Source organism: Patiria miniata, unplaced genomic scaffold (assembly GCF_015706575.1).
Source record: "Patiria miniata isolate m_02_andy unplaced genomic scaffold, ASM1570657v1 HiC_scaffold_9, whole genome shotgun sequence".
Classification (NCBI taxonomy): Eukaryota; Metazoa; Echinodermata; class Asteroidea; order Valvatida; family Asterinidae; genus Patiria; species Patiria miniata.
Genome location: NW_024037076.1, coordinates 21,470,337 through 21,492,786, shown reverse-complemented (window position 1 = coordinate 21,492,786; position 22,450 = coordinate 21,470,337). Strand labels below are relative to the sequence as shown.

General features: G+C 39.5%; 1 protein-coding gene across 1 annotated transcript; it reads left to right on the top strand.

Annotated features, from left to right (window-relative positions):
- Positions 1-423: 423 nt before the first annotated feature.
- On the top strand, positions 424-21,416 carry LOC119721058. Its single transcript, XM_038190930.1, has 4 exons — positions 424-869; positions 7,855-7,931; positions 8,784-8,864; positions 19,320-21,416. The coding sequence occupies exons 1-4, from the start codon at positions 767-769 to the stop codon at positions 19,362-19,364; spliced, it is 306 nt and encodes a 101-aa protein (XP_038046858.1). The 5' UTR covers positions 424-766; the 3' UTR covers positions 19,365-21,416.
- The last annotated feature ends 1,034 nt before the right edge of the window (positions 21,417-22,450 follow it).

The following is a 22,450-nucleotide window of genomic DNA, read 5'->3' as shown; positions in this document are numbered from 1 at the left end:
AGAAGAAAAATATTTAAAAAACGATGTATAGTTCTCGTCTTGAACCATACTTTTCAACAAGATTTGTAAATTCCTCAAATAAATGCGCGCAGAAGAAAAAGGTTGTCAAAAACACGTGTACTTACATGTATTTCATTTCTTGCCAAGTGTTGTTGATTGATAGATTGTTTAGGCTAACACGATGTCATTGACCAACGATGGATGAGTTGATGAACTACTGAGATTATGAACTGTGATACCCGAGCCAGCTTTCACTTAATCTAGCCCCCTCCTGATGTTTTGAAGGGCGCCAAAATGAAGCCCATTCATGTATTATGAATTGACGACCCGCTGAATGGCGCTCAATTTCTAGAAAATCTCGTCTTTGGACGTACGAGAGACCGCCCGTCCGCCTGCGTCTTTTAGCTATACAACTGACTGAGCTGACAAGGCCAAATCACATCATGTCGCCTGGTTAGTTTGCCGACGAAGATTGCCCATATATAAGGGCCCCTCCAGTCCGGCAAGTGTGCAGAAGAAAACACGACTGGGCTCTAGACGGAACAGGAGGAAAAACTGCAAGAACAAGAGAAGACCAGGGGAGAGGCGACGTTACAAAACCATCTTAACCGTTCACGAAACGTGATCGGGCAAGAATCGAGTTTGCAACTGGGGTATCACGCAGGGCTGGGATTCAGCCAGCACTAGTGCCGTCTTCTCTGAGGCTGAAATTTAGGCAGTTTCTGGTAGAGGCTTGTAAATAAATTTCTTTCTTCTTCTGTCAACGATGGTGAACGCATCTCAGCGGCTAGCCGTGGCTATCATGTGCCTCTCGGTAATGTGCCTTGCACAACCTCGAACAAACTTCAACAGAATCTTTGGACCGGCATGTAAGTTCTTTCAACTTTAATATTGTGCACAGATTTCATGACTTTTTACAATCTATATCGATTCAACTAATTTTCCGTAAAAATATGTGCCATTGGGAAGGGAAATATTTGTCATGTAATATAGATCCTCCCTGACACAATGGGAATCTCTCAGGTAATCGATAAAGTGGGTACTTTGAAATGTGTCTTACCTTTGCATATGACTTCGGAAACACCACCCTGGCTTAGGATCAAATGTTCCCATTCTCTCTAACTATTCAGAGTCTTGACACCCCTGAATGTCAGGACTCACCGTTACATCACACTGCTACCCTCGCCAAATTGCCATTGGTCGTTCCTTTGCATAATCTAATTTTTCAAAGCTTCTTTAATTCTCGCACTATGAAAACAATAAATGAAATTTACCCATCAAGATTTGTTGTGAGTGACCCTGCCTGCATGCATGGTCTTAGTATCAAGCTATCAGCGTAATCATGTAGTGGTATCAAGGATTTCTGAAGATGCATTGTTTCACATAATTCGTTTTTGATTTCGAATATTATTGTCGTGAGCCTGGTTAGCCTTCTATTTTTCTTTTCAAATTTGATGAATAAGAAGCTCCGTGTTAAAAGGCATAGGAAAGTCCAGAGCCGTTTTTAGAGAGAGTTGCGACAACCATCGTTTTGGATTTAACTCAGCTCGCGTAGTGAACGCACGGCTGTGGGACTTTCGTTCACAGTCAACATGTTCCTTAATTTTTTTTGTCAATGTCGTTGACAATGAGATTTAGATAACGTTGCAAGTCGACACCCCTCATGTCGCAACTCTCGCTATGTACGACTCTGGCAGCGTCCCAGTAATTGTGAAATTGGATTTGTGTATTTCAGCCCCATACCACAGGGGATGATCTGACACAAATTCGTTTCTTCCATCGATTAAACTGAATATAAAGTTTTTGATTGTTGAGGCTGTCATCCTTTGTTGCTTGGTGTTGCTTTGTTGCCCATAAAAAAACTACTAAAACGTCTTAGAAGTGTCCTATATGGTGAAGTGTGTACCTCTAGTGTGTCATTTTCGGTTCCACCGAGGGCACTTTATGCAATTAGCTTCGTTGATAGTAGCAACTATCAAAGAAAAATCCTAATCCTAATCAATACTCTATAGGTTATCGAGAGAACTGTGGCTATTTTGCAAACACACTCGTATACAAGATGACCCAAGTAAGGCAAAAATTTAGTTGGAAAGTCAAAGTCATCATTACTTCAAATACTATATCAGGGTCGTAGATATTATCAGGCGAAATATTATGGGTGGACAGAAACCAAAGTGAAACTGAATATTCATAAGTCAATACACTTATGCTTGAAGTGCCTTATCTTAAGGATCAAGCAGTGGTAGGGCAGCTGTATTTCAGCAAGCCCCACGTATTGTTACGAGACGCTGCCTGATATGACATCTGTAATTCTAACAAATTGATCAATTTATCAAGAAATCCTCCATAGGTTATTGTTTGGCAAGGTGCTTCAGCTTTTAATGAATTCAAGGCCTCTGCTAAGATCCTGTATAAGCCATGTTTCGTTGGCGGTGATTAGAAACTAAACGACTTTGTAATAGGGGCATTAGTCTTATGAGCAGTGCGGCTAATAATGCATTACGGCGGTACACATTACTGTGGACACTTGCGCTAAATCATGTTCTGGGTACTTTGTCATTTCTAGGTAATCTTATAGGGATGTTATTCTCTTTCAAAAATCGCTAATTAACAAAAAAAAAATGTTCGCATAAATTTCATCAGAAGCCCCTACCCTTTAGGGGTTAATGGGTAGGTGAACTGGGGTTGACAATATCTGTTTGTTGTACAAAATACCATATTTGTTTTCGAACAAAATATTTTTTTGATAACGGCTGCTATATCGCTGTTCATGTTAACGAAGACTTCGAGATATAGAAAGCAATGTCTGCGCTTGCCGAGGCCCGCTACCAAGCAGTCAAAGGGAAAATGCTGCACATAATTAAACTACATGTATAGTGCCAGAAATATGGCCCACAGTACATTTTTGTTATGTATTTCAGTTTAATGTCAGGTTCCTCTCGAAAGTAGAAAATGGAGCCGAGGCCTACATCCTGAAGAGGTCATATGGACAAGAGAGCCTGAAAATAAACTGGGCAAAAGCCCCACAAAGTCATGTAGGGATGTCGTAGTCGGGATTGAAATTGGTTTACGGGACATGTCAATGGGGAAAAATTGAAAGCAAAAATCGCCTATTTTCGCAAATATTTTACAAACAACTTTTCTATATTGTCGTTAACCAAAGTGTACATTTCTAATGCTTGCTGTGAAGTCCATCAATCGTGGAAATGCAAGAAGGCGACATCAAGTATCGGGCGCATTACCGACTGCATTACGCGTACGACGCTAAAGCTAGCCTTTAGGGCGGCCTTTAGGGCGGCCTCGGGTCGTCCAGCGATTTGCTTGCGCCACGACGGAACCATCGGCATCAAGCAGAAAAGTCATGCTCAGGTCACAAAACTAAGAAATCGTGTGATTCTCGTGGATCAAGTAGTCTATGGAATATTCCCTTGCACAGCAAGGGTCTATGATATGCGAGCAGATTCGGCGATTAATTATCCAACTATAGACTGCGTCTTAACCCCGAGATTCTGACCATTCATCGGGCGCCTAACCGCGCCTTCTATATTGGGTCTTTGGTAAGCCGTTTTGAAAGCCAATGTTGAGCTTTGTTAGATCTCCATGCCCATCGTTGTATTACAAAAAACATGGCATCCAAATTGACCATTCAACAGCTTAGTCCAGATTTCGGAACGAAATGACGTAACGTCGACTCAGACGGTCGTACCTCAGATGCAGCTTGATCCTGAAAAGTCAATCGCCGACTGTTATGTGTCGTCGCAAGGTAGACACGAGGGCGGCCTAAATAAAATGTAATTGTTTCATTTGCACATTTATCCCAAAAGTAACCTACCGAATTATTATCACAACGCTATGGTTTAAATATCGTACTGGTACTAAAAGCCCCGTGAAATTATTCCGTCTGGCTTGCTGTCATTTAGAAGAAATCAAGAATTTGTAGGTGATTTGCAACGATCAGTCAATTGACTATAATATAGTTTCTTTTAAAAAATAAAGAGTGCTATTGAAGAAATCGTGTTTCGTGATCAAAGGCTGTGAATGTTTTTTTCCCACTGTTTTCTCAAAAAGTGTAACATCCACTGAGCTAAAACTTTAAGAGGTTAGGTTTGAACATTCTTCTAGTGATGTTTATTGGAAACGAACAAAATGCATGAAAAGCAAATAATCCTATGATGCCTTTAAATCTCTATTTACCTTTAGTTTCTTTTTGGATTTTTCTAAAAAAATTGTTGTTGGTTGTTGTTCCATTTGAAATTTAAGGTGCCACGCATCATTTAACATGGCGAAAAAATAATCACAGTTATTGTGGGCTACATTTTCCAGATTCCTCTTCTTTTAGATAACTTTCAGTTGCCAACCAACCGTCTCATAACTCTCGGCCACATCCTTGACAATGACTTCATTACTACTTGCATACAAGAAAGTACACAATATCGCTGTATATAGGCACTAACTTTTTTATCCGCACCAAACTTATAGTACATGTACTGCAAACGATTCTTTTAGTATGTCACAGATTTCTGACGTTAAAGAGTATAACACTACCGGAACTCAATGTAATCGATGAAAACCTGAATGCGAATCCAGGAATACCTCTTTTATCGACTAAGTATCCCTGTTGTCTGTACTTAACGTCGACTTAACACTTTAACGTAAGATTTTAACGCACTTGATAAGATGGGTTATTGAGAACCTGGAGATGGCCTAGGTGACTAAATATATGCTTTGTTAAGGAGCTTCATCTGCAAGTCGTAAGTAGGGGCGCGTTGCCGCGTTTCGTTTCAACAAACTGCCCATTTATCACGGATTGCCATTAGTGTGTATTGTGATGCCATTTTGGGGGGTTAAAATGCAAACAACATGATTATCTGTGAACAGTCCATTACGACAGCACGTAGCTTATCGTTACCAATATTTATAATTCTATAGTCTCTTTGCCAGTTACTGTGATATGCCGGCATCTACAGCAAAACTAAGGCCCGGTCAGTTGCCAGCTGGCGATAAGACGGCACACTTCGTATACTCATTTCCATTGAATTTCTCTTTACCGATCAACGGTTATTTTTGACTGCAAGAACAATATCAAAACAGTTCAATCTTCCCAAATACCAAATATCGGAGTTTAAAGTAATTGTGTTATAAGTGTTTGGGGTGGCTTAAGTCGACGTAGATGTGAACGATTAAGGATTGTGCCCGCACCGACGGATCTAGACATTTTCCGGGATGCAAAAAATCCTCCTTTGGGGCGTCAGACCCGAGGGCATGTTGAGCGCATTTTAGTATTGGTGTTGGTAGAAATAAAGGGTTCTAATTTTTACGCTGGGTGGGGGGTGTCGGGGGGCGGGTTGTTGGGGGGGGGGGTGTTGGCGGCCCAAGGGGGGGGGGGCGCCACCGGCCCCGCCCCCTAAATCCCCCGGTGTATAAGTGGGCCCCTGATACAAAAAGGCTTAATGGTGAAATAATTACTCCTTTTCAGTAAAAAAAAAGGATGTACGTTGTGTCGAATAGCCTTCAGATTAATTGACGCAATTACAACATAAACGACGGCATAGCCTATGCTTTTATCACTGTAATCAATATCCATGCGGTACATTTCTATCATATTGTCATTCCTGCGAGGTATAGTATCATCCTCATTAGGCCTACGCCATTGTTAAAACTGTAAAAAGGCCTGCAAATGCAGACAAGCAAGTTTATTTGTTACAGGACATTATATTCCTTGAATATTTGTTCGGAAAAGAAAATCGAAATTTTGAAAAAGCAAGTTAATACCAACTTTAACTAAACGTGAGTGAATTATTTTCGGTCGATTTCTCATTCAAAGTGTATTGCTAGAAAGTTAACATCATAAAAAAAACCAAAAAAAAATAACATAGCACAGAAAATACATGTCTTTAACATTTTTTTTCGCATTAATTTTATTTAGTGCAGGTAATACCGTATGATATTTTTGCCACTCAACAAATTGTATGAAAAGGCTACCTTTTAATCGTGATCAGTGTTTTGACAATAATCCCATGTAACAATCAGATAAATACACATTTTGGATACACTCAGTCATGTACCTAAATTACGAAATGTTACCATCTGATAAGAATCGCATGAAATCGGTGTATTGGATGGCACAGGACTAACGTAAACAGTTTCGTTCACCATCAGATATATTAAAAACCGCACGAGAACGCATGTTAGAAACAACACATTAAAAGACTGTAATTGCGCCAAACAATAATGGATTATGTTGTCGAAAGGTCCCACATTTTTATGACACCTTTGAGAGTTTTGTATAAATTTGTGTTCTCATGACATGAGTAAGATGAATGATTGGGACTCTTGTGGTACTCTTTTCTACCAAATTTTCAATAAAATGTTTATTCGCAAACCTTTTTAAATTCCAGGTTGTTTTGATAAGCATTCTGCATAAGGGCGAACACATTCAATTAAAATATAGGTTGGACAATTCATGAAAATAAAACAACCAAAAGTCATAGGTTCGACGACACGTGACCCTTCATGGTTTACTGTACCTTAAAACAAATATATCAACATTTTCGTTCAAATCTACACCTAAAGGATTCTACGTTTCCCAATTGTTTTTTTTTCTCGAAGATATTGAACATAGATTCACGCGCCTCTGAAATTCATTTCAAACGGTCCATTTAGGCTTATGGTGCCATTATTATTGAATTAATTTCTGAATCAAAGTCGTTTGATTGCCGCCACTTGATATGGGAAAAGGAGTGGTGTGACTTCTTTAGAATGGATGCCATGAATTGGAAGATTCATTGACGAATCATTCTTAGCGACCTTAGAGCCATTGTTCACAGATATAACTAAAAGTTAATTAAATGCAAAGATTATACCTAAACATTGTCGGGTGAGGGACAAACGGAAAGTTTAATCAAGCATAAAGAGAATGGACATGTTTTCATAACGATGCACAACATATACACATTATGGACGGACTTATCCAACTCGCTGTTGTTTTATTGGTCAAAAAGCGCCGCGCTTTTTGTGCATTTTTTGGTTGCTAAAAATATTTACATTCCGATTTTAGGGAAGCTAATTTTCAGCATTAAAAAAAATTATGGGGAAAATATTAAAGCTGGGAGAATATCCGTGGATCTGGGTCTCGAAAACTAACTTTTAGCAGAAAACATTCAACGTACAATGCTCGTAATAATTTACACAAATAAGATTAGACTTCCATCACAGGTTATGAATTACATGTATATAAGGCCTGTTTGTATTCATCAGTTTTTAGAACGACATTCCTTAAATCGATGCCTTAATTCAAATGCATGGCCAAAGAAGACCAGATCGGACATCCTTAGAGATTATTCAATGGTGTAAATACAAACCGATGGATACCAGTCTTATAGTCGAGACTATCACGAGTCACCACAAGTCCCTGTAACTCCATCACAAGTCTACCACAAGTCAGTTCAGTCTCAAGTCACTGGCTAGATGAGCGTTACTTTGTCATTGGTCATCCCGTTACTTGTGGTTGGACTTATGAAAGACTCGTGAAATGACTTGTGAAGGGCTCAGTCGCGAAGCCAGGAATTTTTCAGTGGAGGGGGGGGGGGGGGGGGGGGGGGGGGGGGGGGGCTGGAACCTTTCATTGGGGGCGTCATGTAGATCAATGATAATTTTTTTAGAAACTCAAAATCTCAGTGTGGGGGGGGGGGCGACGGGGGGGGGGGGCGACAAGGTTTCATGGGGGGGGGCTGTCGCCCCCACGCCCCCCCCCCCGTGGCTACGCCACTGGAAGGGCTGGAATACAACACTGATTGATAGTCTCTCATGAAACCAACTCATTCAGCTATTCTATTATGTCTTTATGATTCACAGATGGTAAAAGATCACAGACTGACATAAGGCCTCAACACTACCTTAACCTGATGGATGGCGCCGCAGATTCAGAAGAGGTAAATCTACACGAGCATTCGAGCAGTACTTGATCATTTATTTTATAAGGCGATTTCATTACGGCATTTGTGTTGTGTTTTGTTCGTCGGTTTAATTATTTTGAAAATTCTGAGTGGTTTTCGCGCATTATAGTACTTGACATTAGTTATTTTATACGAAACCATGAGAAAAATTGGAATCAGTTTTATAAATATAAGCAGGATGATATAATTCCATTCCTGGCAGTAAAGGGACAGTCACCAATGACACTGTTGGGGTACAAAGTGACTCAAGTCATCCTTATTGTAAAACCTCGCTAACTTGTTTGCCATGCCTCGGATGGATACCGGGATTACCAGGGTATTTCAATATGGAAGGAGGGTGATATTAGTGCAGGGACTAGGGGTGGTCGTAAGGGCTACATTCTTCCGTCCGTCTAACGATAGACCCGACTTGGGCACTTAACTTCCAAACGAGCTAGGGTACGGTTTAATGCAGACACTGTTCTTCCAACACAACATAAATTCGTTAAGGTGAAAACTACTCAAAACTGCACGAATTCCTCCGTAAACATTCAGTTCAAGCGGAAGTCAATTGAACTGGACATTTCTGAATTTGGAAGTCAACTGCATCATGCCATAATTATGGCAAATAAAGCGAAAAAGTCTTTGACCACGCACTAAAGATATCCATGCAATGGACATGTTCCCCATTGCCGAGTTAACCATGAGCTCTTGAACACCGCAAAGCTAAGAGAGTCTATTTTAGGTTTGAAATAACGCTATTAGATTAACATATTAATCTTTATACCTGCAGTTTCATTGAAAAACAAACCCTGTAAGCTATGTCTTTGTTTACCTTGTGCCTTGTAGCTTGAAACAGAGCCCGTGCAAAATCCACTAGCTTGGTATCTTGCTCGTCTTTCACCAGGGAAAAGGCATATGCTTTCAAAGGTATGTTCCATTATTTAGTTTGTTAAGGCATTAGTCTTTGTCTCCAGTCCCATTAACTCACATATTTACACGTTGCCTGTTACCAGAAATCCAGCTGTCACTACATGTAAGTTGACAACATGCATGTCACTTAGAAGGTAATTTCTGTCACGGTTTTGGGTCATTGCTGACGAAAGACCGCTGTTATTTATGGCGTATATATGTCTTCTCATTAATTAAGCCGGGCGTGAAGCTGTGAGTCCAAAAAACAAACCACGCCATTTTGTAGTGCATCAAAGTGAAACTTCAAGAACGTGTAAATTCAATTTCAAGCAGGTCCTCCGAAATATACGCCATTTCTTCTATAACCCTCAGGAAAACATGCATGTTTACGTTACATACCTAGTGTGGACATTCTTTTATTTTCGTGTAGTTGAGAAAAACCTGTGAAAAAAACACGCTTTACTCGCACTGTGAAAACTCTTTCAACCAAATTTGTTTTTCTATGATTCCCTTTAGTGTTTCTCTTCATTTTGCCATAAATAAACCTAACCCCAAAATTGCCTCTAAATCTGTTTTCCAGAGAGGGGGAAACATTGTGTGGACGAGGGCAAGTCCACACAACGTCGCTGCTACCTGGTTTATGTGGACATCTTTTGTTCGGAAGTCCACACAGTGAATGTAATGCTTGTACATTATAACATACTCTACCCTTCTTATAAACACCTCTCATCAATCCTATAGCCCTACATATTCAAGCAGTTGCGTAATTGAGAGGGGGAGGGGTCCAGGGCGGGCAGTGCCGCGAGGAAGTGCGCCACCCCATTTAGTATTTTTATAAATAGAAAGAAAAAAAAAGAGGTATGCCTAAGTTGGAAGGCATGAATACATCATGATATCTTCTTGAAGGCGCCCAAATTGGCTGGAAACATATTGTCACGTTTTGTTTACGTGTGTGCTTTCTTATGGGAGTTTGTTTGGACCCACTAAACTCCCATGAGAAAGTGCACATGTAAGCAAAGCGCGACGTCATTATGTCTGAGGTCTATATGCGACTACGCCTGCCCATCCTGGTCGTAATTTTCAAATGCTATCTGAGCGCTAGCGGACATTGTCGAGGTTCAATTGGGGTGATCGTTATTTTAGTTCCTTCAAGAAAAATTGGGCCACCTCCAAAAGGGAAAATGTACTTGCTGTTTTTGGTCTAGGCCTACTAACAGATTTGTTCCACGGAAGGCCACAAATGCCTTTTTACCTACACAGCGTGCAGGAGCGGTGAGTTCTTGTCAACATTGGGGAGAATGGCGACTAACACAAATACGAAATTCAAACACGCGGGGGGGGGGGGGGGGGGGCTACCTGACTCCATTATACACACTGCGCGTTTTACGCTCATTGCCCGTCTTGTGCTGTTGTATTTACGTGAAAAAGGTGATGGAAGGGCAATATCTAAGTACTATACATGTATTATACTGTGGGGTAAGAGCGCAGATTTAGATATTGCATTAAAATCTACACATACGCAATGGCATACTAACAAATAATGAGGGCATTGCCTTTAGATATTTTTGAAGGCATTTCTTCATACCCTGACATGGTAATGAATTATTCACTTAATAGTTATACAATTGGGAAATCAAACACTGCATGCCAAAATATTTAGTAGATGTCTGCAAGTTAAAAATATAAACATGGAGGGTTTAATTTATGTTTTTTTTACAACGAAATCTGTAAAATTTCTGTCTATTGTACACAGTTTCGGTTTTTCTCATGTTATAAATAACATGAGAAAAACGACCTGATTAAATTGCTTAATTACAACACCGACATTAATCTTTTCGCTAAAGTATTGGGCCGTATGTTTATCAGTATTTAATACATTTAAGAGGTAGGCCTAAGTGGGACAGGCATGAATACATCATGATATCTTCTTGAAGGCGACCAAATTGGCCGGAAACATATTGTCACGTTTTGTTTACGTGTGTGCTTTCTTATGGGAGTTTGTTTAGACACACTAAACTCCCATAAGAAAGTGCACATGTAAGCAAAGCGTGTCTCAGGTCTATATGCGACTACGCCTGTCCATCCTGGTCGTAATTTTCAAAACGAAATGTGTAAAAGTTTCTGTCTATTGTACACAGTTTCGGTTTTTCTCATGTTATTTGGACGACCTGATTAAATTGCTTAATTACAACACCGATTTAATCTTTTCGCTAAAATATTGGGCCGTATGTTTATAACTTGGGATTTTCTTTTGCTACCATTTTTAAAAGATTTACTCGCATCTGTATGAATAAAAACTATGAGACCGATTTGACTGAAAAACATTTGCTAACAAAACTGCAAGTATTTACTTTTTTTAGCATTTGCTTGACTACTATTGTTTACTTGATTTCGAATGAAGCAGCTACAGAAATCCAGCTTCATGTTTCAGGTATTTACTGGTAATTTTTCAAGGTTGTTTCGGGGCTACCTTAAAAATATAAGGCAAATACCTTTGCGCAAAAATGGCAGAATTTATAAATTTAATGTTTTTAAATTAAGCAAATATGTTCGTAAAGGGTTAATGATTTGTTAGGTAATGAATCTTTTCAAACGTTTAATTTTATTTTCAATATTTATTACATTTAAGAGGTAGACCTGAATCTTTTCAAACGTTTAATTTTATTTTTTCAACATTTAATACATTTTCTAACCAAAAAAACTTTGTATATTGAATTTTGGTAAGATTTTCTTTCCGGCTGAAATATGTTTCTGGATTTGTTTAGGCAAATTTGACTTTGTCTACAGGACACTGTGGCGCTTAACAAGTTTCACGAAAGTAAAATTTCTGCATACTTCAACAGGCGAAAATGTTCATCATTTGAAATGGATTTAAGGATTAAATTCACTGCTGTACTGTATACATCACCTTGATGATTTGGACTCTGTTACCCTACATGTAAACTCTGTATAATGTACATGCTTCCTATTATGGGGTAGAATACACAACAGAACGATAGACCCCACAAGGATGTCTTTAAAAATCTGTCCCATAAGGAATACGTTATGGATTTCAATAGAAACAAAGGAGAACAACAGAAGGGAAACAAAGGTCTTCCCACAAGTATGTATTAAAGGCTGCTTGTGTGTGCGTGTGCCAGTCCGTGTTTATGGTGTAAATCGAGGACACACACGTGCAACATCATCGATGAATTGAGGACAGGAACAAAATCGAGGATGACCTCGATTAGAAAACTTGCAAAAAAAACAATGAGAGCTGTTGCGAAAAAGTTAAGTATAAACAAAAGAAAAGGGAAGAGGAGCAATAGAAAATCCTCGATTTACACCATAAACAAACTGGTGCAATAGCCTACACACATACAAAAGATATACTATTGTTGACAACCATTCGTCCATGCAATCAATCAAAGAAGCATTTGCTTCCATGCTGTCTGGTTTATTGCTGAACAGTAAAAGAAAACTTTTATTCATACCGATTCAAGCATGCGACTTGGTGCGTGTGACGGTGACATGTGCTCTTGTGGGTCTCCGCAGACAATAGAACACATCCTGCAAGCCTGCCCCATCTTCAAGCCCCTCACGGTCCCACCGTCTGATCGAGCTAGATGAAGATACAGCCAAATGGCTGCAAGAATTGGTAATTCCCGTGTGATTTAGCTACGGAAGCATCATACGAACGACGACGAAGCATTTGCTTTTCCTGAATGCTTTTACTCCAAAGTAAATGCTTTTGCTGTTTGCTTGTACTTCCTAGCATTTGCTTCTTTTTTTTCTTTTCATATGACCCAATATTCTCAACGGTTTAGCTGGGACGCGCGTTTTTGGTTTGAGGCGCCGTGCTGTAGATCTGTTTGCAAGCTGGCATCACAGGGCGTATTCAAACAATGTTGTGTCTACATGTACACGAGAACGGGCTTTGGAATGTCGATAACCATCACACAACCATGAATTCGCCCGCACTTTCCACCCTTGGGCAAAAGTAAACGCAAACGACAATAGCAAGTTGTATTGAGGGTATTTGGCCTAACATGTACATACAACTCAAATAAATTACATTAACAGAAAAGAAGACATTATTCATCTAAGTTGAGTGCTTTCTAAAGAAAACCTGTTCGCGAGTATGCACATAATCTACGAAATGGTTCGGCGCAAGCTTTCTACAGTCAATGGTAGGCTGTCAATAACGTGTCATTGGTAAACACGAACGGGGTAAAAAGGAATATAGTCGGGCAATTTTGAGTGAAGAATTCCAAATTCTAGATGGGACATGTTTACAGCCATTCAAATGGCAGCAAATTAAACGGGCTGGAGGAAAGACTAATCATGATCGAAACCCGTGAAGGATTTCTTGTGATGTGTAATTAATCGACTTCCACCTGTTCAACATTCACGCGTGAAAGTGACCTTGTGTTTCAGAAGGATTGGGTGTCCTGTGTTGTTTGCTCAAAGTCAGGGCACTGGATCGCATATAATGCAGATTAACTTGGAAAGAAGATGCAGCCATTGATGTGGCTCGTCTAAAAGAAATATTTCCTAATATAAAAGTCAAGTGTTTTATGAAATGACAAGCTTGGTGTTCATCGATCGCTGTTCGTAATACTCATTTTGATGGTAGAAAACGTGAACATTCCTCCTTTTCCCCGACCTGTTATGGCTGAAACCAATTTGTACCGGCGTGTTGCGGCGAAGTCAAAAGCTCGATTTTTAATGAAATCTTCGCTTCCCTTGCGTGTGACCTGGTTTAGACCTCAGATGGACAAATTGTTTTCATGTGCAATGTGTGTGTCGTGATTATATACGACGGGGTCTCACCTGCTGCAGTATTTCAGACAGGTGCACAGGTGAAAGGACGCCGCCGCCTTAAAGAATTCCTGATGGAAGCAGGTGCGGTTGGAAAATGTGACCCCAAAAGGTTGCGAACACTTTTGTTGAATTTTGTAGGAGTTGGCCCTCAGCCCCTCTGTAATAAGTCAATTGACGTTTTCACCTAAAAATCTATTTGCACAAAAACTGGATTCCAAAACAGATTTTGTCTGCAGAACTAGTTTTCTTAAAACAGATTCAAACGGAATTTGGTCGGAAGCAGACGAATTGCCGTTTGTGAAATTGTCCTGGGCTCATTCTTTAAAATTTTACTGATAAACAAATTGCAATTCTTTTTTTTTAATACAAAGTAAAAGGCAATTGAGCATCTTTTTGAAATCAAAAAGGCAGAGTCCAAGAGGAGTTGTCATTTGCAATTTGGTGGCATTGAGAAGTATGGCCTATTTGTGGCTACCGGAAATTAGCAGTTTTCTACACGCGCAATCAAAGAAATTAAGTAATTTGGATTTTGGTTCGCCTGAAAATGTGTTTTAAATTTCGGTCTGTCTTTCTTTTCTTTTTTTTGTGGGGAAAGGAGTAAGGGGTGGATGGAGATGTAGATATGTGTTGACGTTCAAACAGGCGAATATAATAAAATGTATCCAGGGTTACCTCAAATGCATCATTCTTTCTCAATACAATGCCGTACCTTTGCAGTAATGTAAATACTCTGCTGTCACATGCGACTTGAAATCGAAAATAAAAATACTGATAATGAAATTTATTCATACCTTGGGAAACTCTCGGTACTTGTGTCTGAGAGACGGTATTATTATAATTTCAATGGCACTCACAATTCTTTGCAAAACTCACCCATTTTCAGAAAGAATTATCAAAGTAATTGAATTCGCAAAATGTTTACTAAACCTTCGGGGGGGGGGGCAAATAACAAAATTCAACTAAAATTTCCAAAGGGACCTTCTTTCAAAAATTACATTGCAGTATTCATGGTATTGCCACCAAATTACTTCAACGTGTTCAAATGGGACACTGGTCTATTCCATTTGCTTTCATTTGCTAATGTTAGCGTGTATATCTCAGTCGCAAGACTGGAACAGGAAAGATGCGTGACCATGATGTTAACGAACATTATCAAGGGTACCAATGACATTTAAGAAACTCTTATTTACAAACCTGTGTCATGTCCAGGAAATGCCAAAACGGTCAACTCCAAATATTAATCGTTTATGACATGCAGTGAATTAGTCTGGAACTCATACGGGTTAAGTAGAATTGAATGAATCAAGACATTTTTACATGTTCAGAATAAGACATGGTGAGCAAGTGTGTGCCAGAACTGACATTCCATTTTCAACCTAACTTATTTAATCAATTCTTAACATGTAATTTGTGTTAATTTTACCAGGATCGGTCGCATTAGTTCTCATGGGGTCATGCGTTACATGAACAACAATTAAACTTTTTTAATCAAAAAATATTTAAAAAAAATGTAAAAAAACGAGTACTGCAATACAATATTTTCTCATAAAAAAATTAAACAGTAGGCCCTATATGTAAAATTGTCCACCAAGATTAAGCCTTTATAGTAAAATAGACAATTACAAAGAATTCACTTTCCAAATTTCCGAACATCGCGTATGAGTAACATATTTAAATGTTTTGCTTTGGTTAAAGTTTGCGGAGAGTTGTACTACATTTGGTTATTCGAAGAAAAAAAATATACCAAACAAATAATCCTTGAAAAACTGCGCTGGCACGTGATGGGCACTTTTAACGACTGTCAAGGTTGATGAATTTTATCACTGACAGTATAGCTTTCCAAACCTAGCACATCCGGATTTGCATGCCTTTAACAGAGTTATTACCATTGTATTGATTCTAGCGATAATGTCTCTTTGTTTTAATCCGCTTTCTTAAAAAGGATGGTCTACGGTTTCAACCAAAAGGACTTACTATTTGACAAATCGTCGTGTTTAGTGGCGTATCAAGCGGGGGGGGGGGGGGGGGGGGGGGAAGGGGCAAGTTGTGTCTCTGCCAGAATTAGAGTTTCTCGAATTTATTGTGAAGTTCTGTTTTGTAAGATTTTAGCATCACAATTTTCAAAGCCCCCGTGTGTAACAAAATAAATGTTCGGGTCACTGTATTGTAAGGTTATTTATGTCTTCAGGTTGTGCAGGAGTGGGACGGTCCATGGTGTTGTTGACCTGATTTCTGTGCGTCACATTTTGAGTATCATTCATCCCATGCCTAGCCTGCGCATACATGTATAGCCTAGGTCTAATTTATTTTTGCTCACTGCTCTGCAACTCAATTTTACGTAACAGTTAAGACACATTGACAATGACGTCATGAAAATTCAGTGGCAGGTGTGTTGCTTTTGTGCTGTCATAGGAGCGTGGTGAATAATCAAAAGACACAAGTTTTTATACATTTACAGGCTGGCATGGCATTTTTTTACTTCCACGAGAACAGATATTTAAGCTTTTTTTCGGGAAGGGTCAATTTAAGAGAATCATTGAATAAAGTCAAAAAAGAGCCTTTTTTTGTGGTACGATCATTGTGTATTAATTATAATTTCCCACAATCTAATCGTTGAATTGTGGAACGCGAGAATATCTGTGCTTTCCCTCCTTTTAAGGCTTTGTTTTCAGTGCATCCGTAATGTGGTACACTGATCATGTCACACTCGGCAGCCGTAAATGGTTGGCTTTCAGTCTCGGAAATTATACGGAGACGCGTAAACGGCACGCAATAAGAACGCGGTCATTTTAGATTGAGCCATTACCGAGATAAACACGATTCTGGCCTTGTTTGTTCCCGTATTTGTCTGGTGTGTTTTCCCAACAAAAATACTGGGTTTAACTTTCTTCTTCCTGGATTTGCAATGATTCTTTCAAACAGTTATTATATTGTGCTTTGAACCTGTAAAGGATGACACATCAAGGATGTAGTAATTACAATGTGGTTTTTCCGATACTTTCTCTTGAGTGACGTTTTCAATATTATTATAGGTAATAGGTTTTCAATTAGAATGCATTTACTTACTTACTTAATGCCTTGATGATGCCTAGTGGCACATAGGCCATCAACAAAGCTCTTCATCTTGGTCTTTTCTTTGCCAGCTTTTCCAGTTCCTTCCAGCTGTATCCAAGGGCGGATCCAGAACACAATTTTTTTGGGGGGGGCCAAAAAAATTTTTGGTCCCCCAAAAAGTGGGTAAAAAAAATTACGGCGTGGGGTTCGGGGCCCGCTTAAGGGCCCCGAAAATTGTTTGGATTCTAGATGCTCTGTGGTGCGATCTGAGGCAATTTCTGACCACTTTAACCAATGTTTTTTTGAGGAAAAGATGGTGGTGTACTCATTGCCTGCCTTTATTGCGATGTCACATAAAAAAAAAAAAAATTGGTTTCGTTTTTTGGGGGGGGGGGGGGGGGCCATGGCCCCCTTTGGCCCCCCCCCCCCCTGGATCCGCCCTTGGCTGTATCCCATCTGTCTCGCATCAGCCATTGTGTCTCGCTGCCAGGCGTTCTTTGGTCTTCCTCTATTTCTTTTCCCTTGTGGATTCCAAGTCAAGGCTAGTCTGGTGATGCTTGAGATCGGCTTCCTTAGAGTGTGGCTGATCCACCTCCATTTGCGCTTCAGGATTTCCTCCTCAATTGGGGTTTGTTGAGCTCTCCTCCACAGTTCCTGGTTTGAAACATGTTGCTGCCAGTATATGCGGAGGATTCTTCGCAGACACTTGTTTACAAATGTTTGGATCTTCTTCATTATGTTTTTTTTTGTGGTTCGCCATGTCTCTGAGCCAAAGAGTAAGACTGACTTGACGTTTGAGTTGAAGATTCGGATCTTGGTGTGGGTAGAGTACTTCGTCGAGCTCCAAACCTTAGACAGCATTAGGAATGTTGTTCGCGCCTTACCGATTCTTGCCCTGACGTCATTATCTGTGCCACCCTGCTTGTCGATGATGCTGCCCAGGTAGACGAAGGAGTTCACTTCCTCCAAAGCTTTACCGCCAAGAGTGATTCCTGTGTTCCCAGCAGCATTCACTGTCAGTAGTTTGGTCTTGCCGCCGTAAATCCCCATCGCAATTGGTGCTGATTCTTCTTCTAGGGTGTTGGACTTGTTCTGCATCTGTCTTTGTCTGTGAGAAAGGAGGGCGAGGTCGTCTGCAAAGTCGAGGTCGTCTAGCTGTACCCAGGGTGTCCATTGTATCCCATTTCTTCTTCCTTCCGTGGTACGTTTCATGATCCAGTTGATCACGATTAGAAAAAGAAATGCATGGGGAAAGAAGGCAGCCTTGGCGAACTCCCGTCTTCACTTCGAAACCCTCGGTAAGCTGACCGTTGTGTATATCTCTGCACGACATTCCCTCATAGGTGTTTTTGATGAGGTTGATGAACTTCGGTGGTATGCCATAATGGTCAAGGAGCCTCCATAGCACGTCTCGGTCAACACTGGCAAAGGCTTTCTCGTAGTCGATAAAGTTGATGAACAAAGAAGAGTTCCATTCTATGGACTGTTCCACGATGATGCAAAGAGTAGCGATCTGGTCAGTACATGAACGATCTCTTCGGAAGCCTGCCTGTTAGTCTCGGAGAATGCATTTAGTCAGGGCTCAAACATCTTGAAGTTACCTTTCAAGTGATAATCCAGTGCGTGCTTCTTTTTGCATCCGTTGAGAAAATATTCTTTCGCCTTTGAAACATATATAATTTTTGAAAAGAAATTTACCCTGCAATTTAACAACGAAATTTAGATTTTAATTATGAATTATTTACTATCATAACCTAACCAATACCAATATTATCAACGATGAGTGAGCAATTACAGAATCAAGTTCAATTGAATGTTATTAAAGACACTTTTTAGATTAACGCTTGGCGAGTATCGAAAACAACCTCCCTTTATCCAAGGTTAAGTTATTGAGTAAAAAAACCCAAACAATAAGGTTTACTTCAAAATGTCTGTTCCCTCATTATGATACATTTTGAAGTACCTCGTAAGCAGCTAGATTCCTTGGATTGAAGTCATCCTAACGCAACGATTATATAAATCCACACTGATGTAAAACGTAACATTTTCTCGCTTTAACTCAATCGCAGACAAGTATTCCCGATCACATAGCGGCCAATTAGCAAGTTTAGAGAGATGTGCTTTGTTGTGGTCAACCGTTATACATTGACACTTGAAGGGCAGTTGTAGGCTCAGAGCAACAGTTAATACAACAATTGAGCCAAACGAAGCAAATGTATCATGTTGGTAAAAAAAACCCATGGCCTTTTTAAGCAGTAGCGGATCTAGTGCCCCCCCCCCACACACACAATCAGCCGCTGACTAATGTTATGATAGTAAAATGGGGTCGAAAATAATAAATGGAATGCTAAAGTTCCAAAATTTATTCTTGAATTGTCTTAGAATGCAGGGAAGGCATCGTAGATTTCAAAATCTCCCAGAGCATACTTCCGGACCCCTCTGCAGGGCGTGCCTTCGGCATGCCTTAGACTCGCCCCCCTCCCGTTGAAAGCTAGATCCGCCCCTGTAAAGCCCGAAACAGTACGACTTGTCCTCACTGTCCCTTGAGGAATTACCTTAATACCGACGATACCTGCACTTTAGTCGTTTATATTTCTTGTTTATTTAAAACTGCAGTTATTGGAAGTGGCAAGGATGAACAACGAACTAAATGACGAGTGAGAGCTTAACCTTGAGACCAACAGCCAGCCTGCCGTCAAGACAACTCAACTTCATGTCAGAACCAAATAATGAAAAATCTGTCTCTTTCTAACCAAAAATAAACCTACTGAGGATAATGACCTATGCATTGCGCAGCGACAAGAAATGACGTTCAAGTTAAGAGTGCAGAGTTCAATATGCGATATTCAGTGACAGCGGTACCGATCAAAATGTTATGGTCAGCTTCAAAACTTGCCAGAGGATGGAATCTATACCGCTAGTCAAGCAGTGTGTTGAATTTTGCATTCTTGATCACAGTGATTCAGACGCATTGGACTCAATGCAAATGACTGACGTCGTCAACTCTTCTTTTGCTTTCACTTTGCACGCATTATTATATTGGGTTTTGTCCTTTGTCTTTTCTTTCCGTGAGGTATACAGCCTAGCACATGTACATCAGCTTCTTCTTCGTTTTTTTCAAGTATAGAATGATAGTCCTATGATGACAGTGACTAAATGGAGCTTAGATAAATATTACACGACTAAAATATTGAAATCTCTCGACGGATCACTTTTCATTTTTAATTTTACAATAGGTTGCGTGTACTTTGAGACAAAATGCATTATGTTCGATTTCAATTTCTTGTTTTCGAAAGTTTTCAAACGTAACTAAAGAGACATACTTGTATGACTTATTTGAAATAAAGCTGTCTAATTATTGTTAAATATCCTGTGCTAATTTAGAGCTTCTCTGTTTCCCAAAATATGTTGCAAACAAAAGGAAAATAGTAATAATAATATTTTAGAAGAATTTGTTATTTAGCTTGGGCCAGTCCTTCTTTTACTAAACAATGCAACAAAGTGTTTGTCAAAGTTGATATTAGAAAATGAATGTATGATAAACTGTGAGATTCAGTTAAGCACCTCAACGAACATACCAATGTTTGAATTTGTAATTAACTTGTCACTCTTAAATTTGCAAGATGTTCCGAATTATTTGGAAGTCAAAATGATTCAAAGGGAAACAGACGTTAGTGATTCTACATGTACTTATAGACTACACAAATGACAAAAAAGTCCATGCATCGTACTAATGAAAGAAAAAACTACATTTGAACGGTTTCGTTATGTTCCATGTTAGTTAAAAACTATAACAAAAATTGAATATAGAGTAGTTGTACATATTCAATTTTAATTGAACTTTATTTTGTACGTTGTTGGATATCGCTTGAGTGAACTAATGATCGACCAATAAAACCGGTACGAACAAGGGGGTTATAATGTATACGGTTCAACTACAACAGTTGCCACATGACTGTGAGCACACGCTTTCAATGAACAATTCTCTGATAAGAAGTCTATATAGAAATCACTTTATCTCATTGTCTATCGGTTGACTCTCAAGAAAACCCCTTTTTGGAACCTAAATAAGTTTTGATAGATTGACATCTTCCGAGGAAGCCATGAAATCAGTTAAGAACTTTCACAGTCTGTCCATTATTATCAGGTTAAGAAGCACTGTCTTATTCAAGCCAACTAAGGCCATGTAGGCGTTTTGTAGTCTGTTTGATGCAAACATGATGTTGGAAAATTACATGACCTTGCAAGCCTCACTTCAATTCTATAGAAAACGATTTGTGTCATTATTTTAGGGAAATTGAAAATTGTATTTTCCATCTGATGTTCCACGTGTGATTCTTACTCGTTAAATTTACAAGTACATTGAGTGTACGTGTTTGGGAATAGCTGGTTAGTGTTGCTCTTTAAATCATTCAGCTCCTCTCTGTGATATTCCCCCCACTATCAGAGATACATTACGTGTACTCGATCATAACAAAATAATATGTAATGTTACAGCAATATTCCTTACTAGCGAACATTTAAAAAGACTCCTATCGGATTCTGTATGCCTGAGAAAATTTTTGTTTCTATCATTGTAAAACTCAATATGCAAAAGTTGGAAAAGCGTATTGTAAAAAAAGGGGTCAGATGTGAAAAGTAAGGTTTAGTGTAGTCAATGTTAGTTTCATTTTAACATATTTTCCGAGAATAAATTTTGGTTTAGCTGCATTATATTGGCGTCACTGTCGTGTCTTTTGCCTCGATCTGTTCGTGATTTTGTAATTTAATATTACGGAGTCAATTATAAATTCAACTATCTATCCTGTTGACGTTGTTCATTATTCTGTCACGTTGCGGAGTAAACTTATTGCATGACTTGGTATACGTTATAACTTGGACAAAAGACTATATTCGAAACGAAGAAAAAAAAATTGGAGGGCGTACAAGCAAAAACAACTAAACTGAATCACCTCTAAAATTTGTCGAAACCAGTATACGCAGCGGCAACATTTCATCGACAACCACACTTACAATAATTACTGATGGGATGGAATTTGCGTCGGAGAGAAGTAAATTTTAAGTTGGGTTTGGCCCTTCACCGACGTATTTTTGTAATGAAGCGGTTTGTAATATAGAAACGTACAGTAACCACAGTACCGGACAAGATTTAAAAAAAAAAAGTTACCACAATATGTACCTAACACCAAAGCAGTGGCGTTAATGTGTACTGGCGAGTGGGGGGGGGGGGGATGGGGGATGACCAAAATCCAAAAATGTCCGACCATGGAAATTTCAAAAGGGGGGGGGGGGGGGCTGGACATCACATTACACTAGGTGGCGCTCTTCGGAGATAGATGTATAGCAATATGTATACTCGTGCTTACATCAAAACGGCGCATTTTAAAAGGTTTTGTACTTTGTTTCTACACTTTTCAGTGCTTTTGAATACATTTTGGTTGTTGGGATGTTCGAAACTAAAAATACCTCGAAATCCACATTTTTCTCTCATCACAAAGAATGTGTGTGTGTGTGTGTGGGGGGGGGGGATGATTCAATAGCCCATCCCCTTGTAAAAAAGTGTGTGTGGAGGGGGGGGGAGGAATATATACCCCCATCCTCCCGGGATTTACGCTCCTGCACCCAAGCAATGCACAACACCCACTGTATCACCAACAGTGTGCATCTTAATTTCTCAAAGGAATCACAACTAGCAGCAGTAAAAAAAAAGCTGAAGTTTAATCGGCAGCCACCATCTTGCGTCACTT

Bases quoted from the DNA above. Each gene is read 5' to 3' on its own strand.
- LOC119721058 (XM_038190930.1), top strand. From the start codon at position 767: ATGGTGAACGCATCTCAGCGGCTAGCCGTGGCTATCATGTGCCTCTCG. The intron at 870-7,854 runs GTAAGTTCTTTC...TATGATTCACAG, and splicing joins CAGAATCTTTGGACCGGCAT to ATGGTAAAAGATCACAGACT. The intron at 8,865-19,319 runs GTATGTTCCATT...TTAAAACTGCAG, and splicing joins AAAGGCATATGCTTTCAAAG to TTATTGGAAGTGGCAAGGAT.